Raw genomic sequence first — 10,926 nt, forward strand, 5'->3', positions numbered from 1 at the left:
ATATATGTATGTAGATGTATACACACACACACACACACACACACACACACATATATATATATACATATGGAGGTCTGGTGGTGCAGTGGTTAAGAGCTCGGCTGCTAAGCAAAAGGTTCGCAGTTTGAATCTACCAGTCACTCCTTGGAAACCCTTTGGGGCAGTTCTACTCTGTCCTATAAGGTCGCCATGAGTCGGAATTGACAAGACAGCAACAGGTTTAGATATATACACACACACACACATACATATACACATATATAATACATAACACATATATGTACTATATCTGTGTACATACATGTATGTATATATTTCAGCTCACAACCACTGTGGTAAAAGAGGTATATATCTTATTAGTAACAAAAACCTGGTTTCACCCACAATTCTCCAATATACATTAAAACTTGAGATAATAAAGAATTTCAAAACTTACATTCTACCCTGTTCTTACTCATAAATCCTGTATCTTATTTACTGTCTCCCACACATGCACACATAGAATGGCCTTTCTCCTTCTCTGTCATAAAAATAATAAAAATTCTTCAAGGCACAACTTTGACTAGTCTCCTCTATGAAGCCCTCACTATCAGGTAGGATAACTTTTTTTTCCTCTTTGACATCAGTATAGAATATCATTATAAATGGAGCTTGGTGTTTCCAGGAGATGACAACAGTCTATTCATGTCAACTGGAGCTGTCAACATGTAGAATTTCAGGAGAGTGAATACAGCATGAAAAAAGAAGAGGAACAAAGGCTGAGTCCTCTATAATCTGAATATCTAAGCCAGATATTAAGGCACTATAAATAGAGATTCTATGACTGACATAAGAGACTCACTCTTGCGTCAATTATAGCAGACAGTGTGGACCCATAGTTCCTGGTAAGATAAACATACTGCTGAGTGAGAGGGAGAGAATATCAGGTGAGGGGCCTTTGACAAACAAAAGAAGGTCTTGGCCAGAATACCAGTTATAAATGGGGATGGATAGAAAATTTAGGTCAACCTATATCCTATTAGAAGGCAAGGCTGCTAAGAAACAGGTTTGGTTTCACTGTGGACAGTAGGGAACTTAGCAGTTCGACAAGGTAGTGATCTTGTCAATGGATAGCTTCATTTTTATGGGTCATTGTTAGCTACTGTCCAGTGGATTCTGACCCATGGTGACCCCAAGTGTACAGAGTAGAACTGCTGCATAGGATTTTCAAGGTGCTTTTGCGGGGGTTCAGACTGCAAAGCTTTTGGCTAGTAGTCAAACACTTAATCTTTTGCGCCACCCAGGGACTCCTTCCATGGACCATAGTGAGTCTGAAAATATCTCATGGGATGGACAGAGGAAGGCAGAGAAAGGGAAATAGACGGAAAGGAAGGTCCTCCACAACAACATTAGCTTATAGTTTATAAAAAGGTTTATAAGGTCAAAAATAATATTTTTATGTATTAAATAAAAATTCTTCTCACAATGTAAAAGATGGAAAAAAAGTGAGGACTTAGCTGAGGTCATCATTTAAAATAAAAGACCTTCATTTGTCAATATCTCTGCATGTTGTATAGAGAGGATGTAAAGTTTCCATTTATATTTTGATTCTGGGACACTTTACTATTTTAGAGAGGGTATCTTCTAGGATAAAAATTTTCCGTAAGTCTTCTGCATTTCTGCATGTCTTGTAAGCAGAAACACAGGCGGCTTTTCTTTTGAGCTATCTTTTCAAAGATTTTTTAAAGCAAACATCATGGGAGGACAGCGAAGCAGATGGCAGTTTTTTGTTTTTTTTTTAACCGTCCAGTATAATAAAGTCTTCCATCAAAGCACAGAGGACTGATAGGTTTGCTTGCAGTCCATTATAAAAGACTTGGGGTACCTCAGCTGTGACTCCAATCCACTGCACGTGCAGCATCCATATAGGTCATTCTGTGTGACCCCCACGGAACTTGCTGACAAGGAAAACTGAAGCAAGCATGAAGCTCATGCTTCTTTCTGTGCCATGAGTAATAAAATTCAGCATCCACAATACGGTGGCATGGCTAAGCTGTTAGCTTGCAAGCAAAACCTCAGGCCCTTCCCAGTTCTTAACAATTCTACCATGATGCATCTCCAAGTTTAAACCGGAATTCTGTAATACTTCACTTACCTGAAAAATGTGTTTTGGGCAGGGTCTTGGCATGGTAGAATGTGGCCACCACGAACATGCAGGTTTATTTTATCAAAAGGAGCATCAAATGTATACAATTTTTCTCTCACTCCAATATCTTGGCCCTGGAAATGACAGGGTTCAGAGGAAGAACAAGAGCAGCAGGAGTGGAATCATCAGCAACATTAGTACACTCATTTACTTGAGGGGGTACAGTTATAAAATCAAATAATTCTGTTTTCCATTTAAATATTAATAAAAACTCAAACATTTGGTTAGGAAATCACATTTAAAGCATAGAGTTTGTATTTAATTTTAAGCTATCTTTAAAAGTAACTTACAGCTACTTGTTTTTGTGGAGTTCACGTGCAGAAAATTTGTAGATTGTGGAAAGGTCACAAAAATGATCTCTGACTTGTCATGTACACTATTTTTAAAAGAACTGCATCCCTCTTAATTATCATTTTGCATTTTCAATAAAGAGCAATCACCTTTTTGTGTGTATAATGTGCACTTTTCACGTTTATTTACTAAAATAAATCAATGACTACATAACTAACAATAGCAGAATAAATCAGCTCTGTCACTGTGTACTAATTTGGTTCAGCTTAATTAGCAAGAAATATCTTGATCTTTTTAAAAGTAAAACAATCCAAATACATCATTAATGAAAAGGCTATGATAAAATTGTTATCATTTCTATTTAATAAATTCTCCAGAATTTCCTAAATACTTACTGTATGATAATCGAACCATCGAGCATTAGGGATATAGCCTTGTACAGTATTAACATTCTGGAAGTTAAAGATAGAGTAATTAAAAAATATACGTAAAGCAAAGAAAAATACTTTTTGTGAAAAATATTATGTCCAGTACTTACAGGTTCCAATACAGGAGTAACCATAAATGCTGAACCCCACAAGAACTGCTTGTATACATCCCAGGTTGGCTTTTCTTCAAAGAACCTTGATAAAATAATTGCAAATAATTAAATTAAATCAAAGAAGGTTTCTCTTCTGAATACCAAAATTTTTCAAATTGCATTTTGTAGTATGGATTTTGGTGTAAAAAATAAATATCAAATTATAAAAATTCAGACAATTCTATCACTTGGAATTCAATGTACAGTACAAGACATCTTGAGTAAATCTAGACTATGACTAAGTTTCCTGACAAAATGCAGAGAATTATAATGGACTTGTAATGCCAACTGAATGAGAAATCTACTTGGAAGAGAACTCATGGAAGTAGAAGTATTAGTTTTGCCTAATATATGATAAACAAACTAAGAGGCAAAATTATAAACTCCTTGGAAGAGAATCATGAGACAAATATGCTATAAGAATCTTGATTTGGTAACTTTAAAAAGAGTTTGTTTATCCTATTTAAAGTAAGGCTTACTAAATAGCAGATTTTAATGCCCTTATACGTTTTTAGGAGCCCTGGTGGCACAGTGGTTAAGAGCTCAGCTGCTCACCAAAAGGTCGGCAGTTCAAATCCACCAGCCTGTCCTTGGAAACCCTATGGGGGCAGTTTTACTCTGTCCTATAGGGTCGCTGTGAGTTGGAACCGACTCAAAGGCACCTAATAACAACGACAACATGCATTTTTACATTTGCTAATAAATTTCTGAATTTGAAGTAAAAAAGTTTGGAAACAATAAAACCTGGTTTTTATTGTTTGAGAATGTTGTTGTTAGTTGCCACTGAGTTGGCTCTAACTTGTAGCGAGTTTATGTATAACAGAAGGAAATGTTGCGTCATTCAATTACCCTGGTAATCTAGGGTACAGAAGAAGCTAAGTATACTATGATTATTTTATTAAGGATTTATTTGTGATTTTTTTTAATTTGATTTTTTGTTTGTTTTGGTAACATCCACAGAAGGAATGTGCTGGTATATGCCTTAAAGACAACCCAGGCAAAAAATTTTTCCAAATATTCCCTATTGAGTAGAAATTTCAGTATTTGATTATAAACAGGTTTAAGCTTTATGGAGTGAATCTAAAAAAAATTCCTAAGGAGAATGTTGGGACTGTTCTAGGGTATCCTATTAGCTCACCTCCAAGAAGAAGTGGGATGGCCCTCTTCAGTTAGGCATCTATCTATGGTAGATTTACTTAACTACCGTAAAACTCAGTGAATTTGATTATAATATAGGGATCACATTACTTATCTCTGAGGATTTTTGAAATGATTCAATGTAATAATACATGCAGTGCATCTGGAACAATACCTGATACACTGTAGTTGTTCTCATATAAGAATTATTGCCTCTCAAAAACTGATTAATGTATTTCATTCTAAAATAGTATCTTCGTTAGTCTGCTTAGTGATAGAGATATGTATGCAAATGCTTCATTAACTCAAAATATATGCTAAAATCATAATGTACAGATTCCCAGTCTAAAATGTTTTATATACTGCACTATAAGAGATTATTGAGTGAATTAAATGATAAGTATCTCTTTGTGGTAGGAAGAAAAAAACCCAAAATTTTGCACTTACTCATGCAAAAGGGGTCTAATAACAGTGCCACCATGAGCATGAATTTCATGCATCTGTGTATAGAAATACGGCAATAAATTGTATCTAATATTTAGAATATTCTTTGACAATTCAGCGAAAGTTTCATTCCAGGCAGCAGGATCTTGCCTCTGAAATAGAGCAAAATAAGTACATTAATAGTCATGAGTTCTTGTCCATTTCATTTTAAATCACAATATTCAAGTACACATTTGGAGAATAAAATGTAAAAATATTAATGCACTGCCATGTGCTATGTAATTTCTTCCCAAAATGAACATGCAATAATATTTCTCTCTTTATCATATAACAGAGACACAGAAAGAGAGAGTGGGAGAGGGAGAGTGCACATAATGGTAATCTTTTAATAAACAAAATATAAAAATGATTGTCAATTTGTATATTTCCTTTAATTAAGCCCATAGCTTGATAAAATTTAGGTGAAATATGTGAAAAGCAGTTTATTTTTTAATAAATGACATAAATACACTTTCAAATACAGTGATAGATGTGGGGTGAGAAATCTATTGTTGTTGTTCGGTGCTGTCAAGTCGGTTCCAACTCACACAAACCTACGTACAACAGAATGAAACACTTCCCTGTCCTGCACCATCCTCACAATCGTTGCTATGCTTGAGTCTATCATTGCAGCCACTGTGTCAGTCCATCTCATTGAGGGTCTTCCTTTTTTTCTCTGACCCTCTACTTTACCAAGCATGATGTCCTTATCCAGGGTATGGCCCTCCCGGATAACATGTCCAAAGTACGTGAGACGAAGTCTCGCCATCCTTGCTTCTAAGGAGCATTCTGGTTGTACTTCTTCCAAGATGGATTTGTCCATTATTCTGGCAGTCCATGGTATATTCAATATTCTTCCCTAACACCATAATTCAAAGGCATCAATTCTTCTGTGGTCTTCCTTATTCATTGTCCAGCTTTCACATGCATATGAGGCAACTGAAAATACCATGGCTTGAGTCAGGCCCACCTTAATCCTGAAAGTGACATCTTTGCTTTTTAACACTTTAAAGAGATATTTTGCAGCAGATTTACCAAATGCAATGCATCATCTGATTTCTTGACTGCTGCTTCCATGGGTATTGATTGTGGATTCAGGTAAAATGAAATCCTTGACAATATCAATATTTTCTCCATTTATTATGATGTTGCTTATGGGTCTAGTTGTGAGGATTTTTGTTTTCTTTATGTTGAGGTGCAATCCATACTGAAGACTACTGTAGTCTTTGATCTTCATCAATAAGTGCTTCAAGTTGCCTTTGTTTTCAGCAAACAAGGTTGTCATCTGCATACTGCAGGTTGTTAATGAATCTTCTTCCAATCCTGATGCCGTGTTCTTCTTCATACAGTCCAGCTTTTCAGATTATTTGCTGAGCACACAGATTGAATAAGTATGGTGAAAGGATAAAACCCTGACATACACCCTTCCTAATTTTAAGCCATACAGTATGGCTTGTTCTGTCTGAACAGCTTATTCTATTAGAATAATAGAGAATATCAGAATAACAGAAAAATCTCTTAGAAGAATAAAAAAAAATGGCACACAAAAGTAGACAGAAATAACCAGAGACATGTAGAGCCCATCACGATGATCCTGCACATTATGTGTCCTCATGAGAAATGGATAGATTATAGAACTAAATAAATACCAGTATTCATAGCATAATAGTAGTACTAGTATTAAAAGTATCAAGGAAAAATCATATAGAAGGACCTAACACTGGATTAAAGAAAGGAACATGCCTGAGTCCCCTTTGGAATACAAACTCCAGGTGTAAAGGCTGAAATTGATAGTAGAAAGATTAAAAGCCTGTAAAAAATAATAATTGTTGCACAAACAACTTAGAAAAATAATAGATAAAGGCAGTGGTGATTATTTTATATTTTCATTTGTACCAGGGAAACAAACAAAGCTACTGTAGTGCATAATGACAGAAGGCAATGCTTTCAATGTTTTTTGTTGGTATAGAAATGACTGGTGCCTTTTAGATCTGTGTCATATCTATGGAGATTCCAAGTTTTCTAAATTTTGGGAATAAGAAAGCTTGAAATGTTATTGATGATTGAATGTTATTGCTGGTTTATGTAGTGTTAAAGCAGGTAAAATCTTGAAAGTAAAATAGGTCCAAGAACTACTAAGTTATGTTTAATCCTATTGCTATTACCTTCAGCTTTAAGTAAGAAGATTTAAAGACCATATTAGTTGCTTCCTGACTCTGTTAAAATAATTTCCATTTTAACATATTGAAATATAAGTACTTAATTCTAAACCAGACATCCCAAAGTTCAATTTTCTTAATCCACATTTAAAGTAAATTGAAGTTTCTTTCTGTGGATTTTTTATTTAGAAATACCTTCTCTGTTTTTCTCTACTTCTCTATTCCATCCTTCCGCAAAAACTCTAACCACCTTTCCATCTTGGGGTCTTTTGCTTGCCTCCCTTCATCTGGAATTCTCCTCCTACGTATGTTTATACTGGTTGCTTTCTTTCACTCAAGGTCTTTGCTCATATGTCGCTTCATACAAGAGGACTTCCCTAAGCACCCATCTAAAATAGAATCCTCATTAATTGCTATCCCTTTACCGTACTTTTTTTTCCTTTATACACATTTATTTGTACCTGACTGCTTTTATTGATTCATGCCCCACAATGCCAAAATCATAATCATCTAAATTGCATTTCTGACAGCAAGCTTTCCCATTAAAACATTTATATGTCTACTGTTATTTCTTCACAAAATGCCCAATTTACCAATTTCATGCAGTGATACTAGTATTTTAGATGACTTTTAACTTCCAAATGTCTGTTTGGAGCTCATTTCTTGTTTGTTTTGCACCAGTAGAGAAAACATTGCAGAAGTAGATTTAGTTTTTCCCCTGGATACTCCAAAATTTTATAGAACAGCAATAAGTATGTCATCTAACCAAGCCATCTACTTTAAATTATGAAGAAGAGTACCCAGGTCAGAAAATTCTCAAATCGGTGAGCTCAGATGTCTCAGCAAATATAAAGATAAGGGGTTTGAAGCATGCATCTAGAAGTCAGTCAGGAAGGGTGTATATTATTCAAAAACTTCTAAGGTTGATGGGGGGAAATGACTGAAAGTAAATGTAATTACATACTTTAGTATTTGCAATGTTGTGATTTCTTGAGTATGGATAAAATGCTCCAAGTTGCATCCAGCGGGCACAGAGTTGATATTCCGAATTATTGAAAAAGCCACAGATATCTGCACCAGTCTAAAACAAATTGTTATATTTAATTAGTTTTAAATAGTTTGTTTCAAATATTTATAAAATATGAAGATAAAGGGAATAGAGCTACTTACAAATGACATTCCAAAGAGACTAAATTCCATCATACCTAAAGTAAATTAAGAAAAATAATCGAAGAAAATTGTCATTTCATATACTTTGACATTTTTTATTTCTATTTATGAAGATGCTTTATTTCTAATATTAACTTCTAACTCAAATATTTTTGAGATTAGTATACTTCTTCTTTCATTTCTTCTCATAATATTCATACTTTTTTACTGTATAGTGTTGATGATGTTATAAAAATAGGACACTATAAAGTATCTTGACACTTTCAATATGACATATTTAGAGCACAAATCTGTTTTGAACACATTATAGTGGTTTTTCCGGTTTCATATTTTCAAAATAAAGAGGCTGTCTCTGCAGTTATGTAACCATAGATCTCTTCAGTTGAAACAAATTGAATTATTCTTATTAACTAAAATTCTTTGAGGAATGATCACTTCATTTAAATAGAATGCTCATGATTTCTCAGCTCTTCTTTTAAAGGAACATTTCTAAACATTGATCATTTTCTTTGAATCTATTTATCAATAATAAAAAATTTTTAACACTAGACATGGAAAAAAGTAGCCATTTCTCCTTTAAAATGATAATGTCTTATCTCCTATTTGTTAAACCATGGTCAAAAGTCTATTTCAAAATTTCATTTAAAATGCTTCATTCATTAGCATGTATCTGTGATTATTATTCTCTAGAATCTAGAACTTCTATTTCCCTTTCTTATTTCTAGATATTATCTTTGCAACTCCTGCCTTTTCCAACCAGGAAACTGAAATCAAAAGGGATAAAATTATATTTTCAAAACGAGCTAGCTAGATATCATTAATTACTACACGTCACATCTGATCCTGCTTCCTGACCCACTGCTTCTCCGTGATGCTATGCTGTCATAAAAGAGGTCAAAAGCATAGTTCTGAGATAGACTTATCAGGTATATGAACTAGCACCAGCCAAGGTGAACACCTTATAGAAAACTCAGAAGAATAATGATAAAGATTGTGACTGTCACATACCAATGATCGATTTGTCCATATTGTCCCACCGTGCATAGTTGTCTCCAAGCCAGTGCGCTGACCACTGTCCAGCAGTAGGATATGTGGAGCGGGAAATAACAATCCCTCTTTTTCCAGTTGCCTTCTGCAATGCACTAATATAGGAGAAGAAGGATCAATGAGTTTGTACAAGAGGTATTTCCTTCAACTATTTATACTTATGACCACATCAAAAATAGTGTTTGATTATGGTGTCTATGTTGTCTCATTACAGTTAGTTCCTTTAAGTGTGTCTTCTCTCCGTATAATATAAAATCCTTGCAGGCACGAAGGGCATCATTTTTCCATTCCAACAATTATCAGAGTGACATGCAGATGTTAAATATCTTATAAATATTTGTTCAGGTCCCTGGGAGGTGCAAACGGTTTGCACTCAACAACTAATGCAAAAAGTTGTCAGTTCAAACCCACTCAACAGTGCTGTGGAAAAAAGGCCTGGCAATATGCTTCTGTAAAATTTAAAGCCAAGAAAATTCTATGGAGCAGTTCTATTCTGTAACACGTGGAAGTCACCATGAGTCAGAATTGACTCAACAGCTATGGGTTTGCTGTTGTTTTTAATAAATGTTCAATAACTACAAGTCAATTCTTGATTTTATCAAATCAACAAACAAATCATATGTGACTTTTTTTAATGAACTTGCTGTATTTTACTTAAATGTGTTATTTTAATAAAGGCCTCCCATTGCCGTCCAGTTGATTCTGACTCATAGCGACCTTATAAGGCAGAGTAGAACTGCCCCATAGTTATTTGCTCCAAATCCTTCTCAATTATAACTTTGTCAACAATTAATCTATATGTTATGCCACAGAGAATTTCTGCTATAATACTCCCTGTTTCAGAGAGTAGTTTAAAGAAAGCAAGTATTTTCTGGATCTTAAAAATAATAAAAAATAAAAATAGTTGTTGTATTTCAAACATAGAGTCTATCTCAAGCCAGATCTCATCAGCAGAATGGATTGTATGAATTGAGTCATCTTTTTTTTTCTTTTTTACCCTCCTCAGTCTTCAAAGTGACTTTAAAGTCTTAATTATACATTTAAAAACATATTCTCATGCTAAGAATAAGACATTATTTTCTAACATGTGCCTCTCTCTTTTTTTCTGACTATAGGCCCTTCTGATCGCACTATGAAAAAACAGAAAATATTCTACCATAAATTAATTGGAAATAAAAAGTTTATTTTTGTATTATTCAACATAATTTGTATATGAATAACTACAAAATTATATAAGAAGATACTTAAAGTAACTAATCAGACTTAACAGCTCACTAACATGCAATCAACAGTATCTAATAATTTCCTTGTTACAGCATGAGCCATATAGTTTGCACTGATTTATTCATAAATAAAGTTCATATATAAAGGCCTTGGTATTTCTAAGATTGAGGATCATGTCTCATTTTTCTTTTTATCCTTTATATGTAATACACTGGTTGGCATGTAATAGGAACTCAAGAAATTTTTGAATTAATGAATAACTCAAATAAAAATCATTGCTGAGTCAATTCTGACTCATAGAAACCTCATAGGACAGGGTAGAACTGCCTAGGCTATAATTTTTACAGAAAACTAAAAATGTATCAAAAAGATATAACATATTGCACCATCTACTTTGACAATAGACAGCATATTGTATTTGTTAACTTAGAATTACAAAACTGTATGTGATGGAGAGTTCCGGCAAAATGGCGCTGTAGGCAGAGGCACCACGCCATCCCTCCACAGCAAAGATCCGAAAAACTAAGACAAACAGAGAATACAACAATCCTGAAAACCTAAAACATCAAATGAAGAGATAAAGAACTCAGCCAAGCACCAAATGGAGTGAGAAAACTGACAGAGAATGGAGAGTGAGAGGAGATTCATGC

General features: G+C 34.2%; 1 protein-coding gene across 1 annotated transcript in view; it reads right to left on the reverse strand.

The window, feature by feature from the left end:
* SI (sucrase-isomaltase) overlaps positions 1-10,926 on the reverse strand; it is a 115,127-nt gene that overhangs the window by 4,821 nt on the left and 99,380 nt on the right. Inside the window, exons 38-44 of the mRNA XM_023739131.1 lie at positions 9,014-9,147; positions 8,006-8,040; positions 7,800-7,916; positions 4,641-4,789; positions 3,015-3,099; positions 2,872-2,928; positions 2,135-2,259 (exon numbers count right to left, since the gene is read on the reverse strand). Coding sequence (XP_023594899.1) covers positions 2,135-2,259; positions 2,872-2,928; positions 3,015-3,099; positions 4,641-4,789; positions 7,800-7,916; positions 8,006-8,040; positions 9,014-9,147 — 702 coding nt within the window. The remainder of the gene's footprint in view (positions 1-2,134; positions 2,260-2,871; positions 2,929-3,014; positions 3,100-4,640; positions 4,790-7,799; positions 7,917-8,005; positions 8,041-9,013; positions 9,148-10,926) is intronic.

Source organism: Trichechus manatus, unplaced genomic scaffold (genome assembly GCF_000243295.1).
Source record: "Trichechus manatus latirostris isolate Lorelei unplaced genomic scaffold, TriManLat1.0 scaffold00129, whole genome shotgun sequence".
NCBI classification, from domain to species: domain Eukaryota; kingdom Metazoa; phylum Chordata; class Mammalia; order Sirenia; family Trichechidae; genus Trichechus; species Trichechus manatus.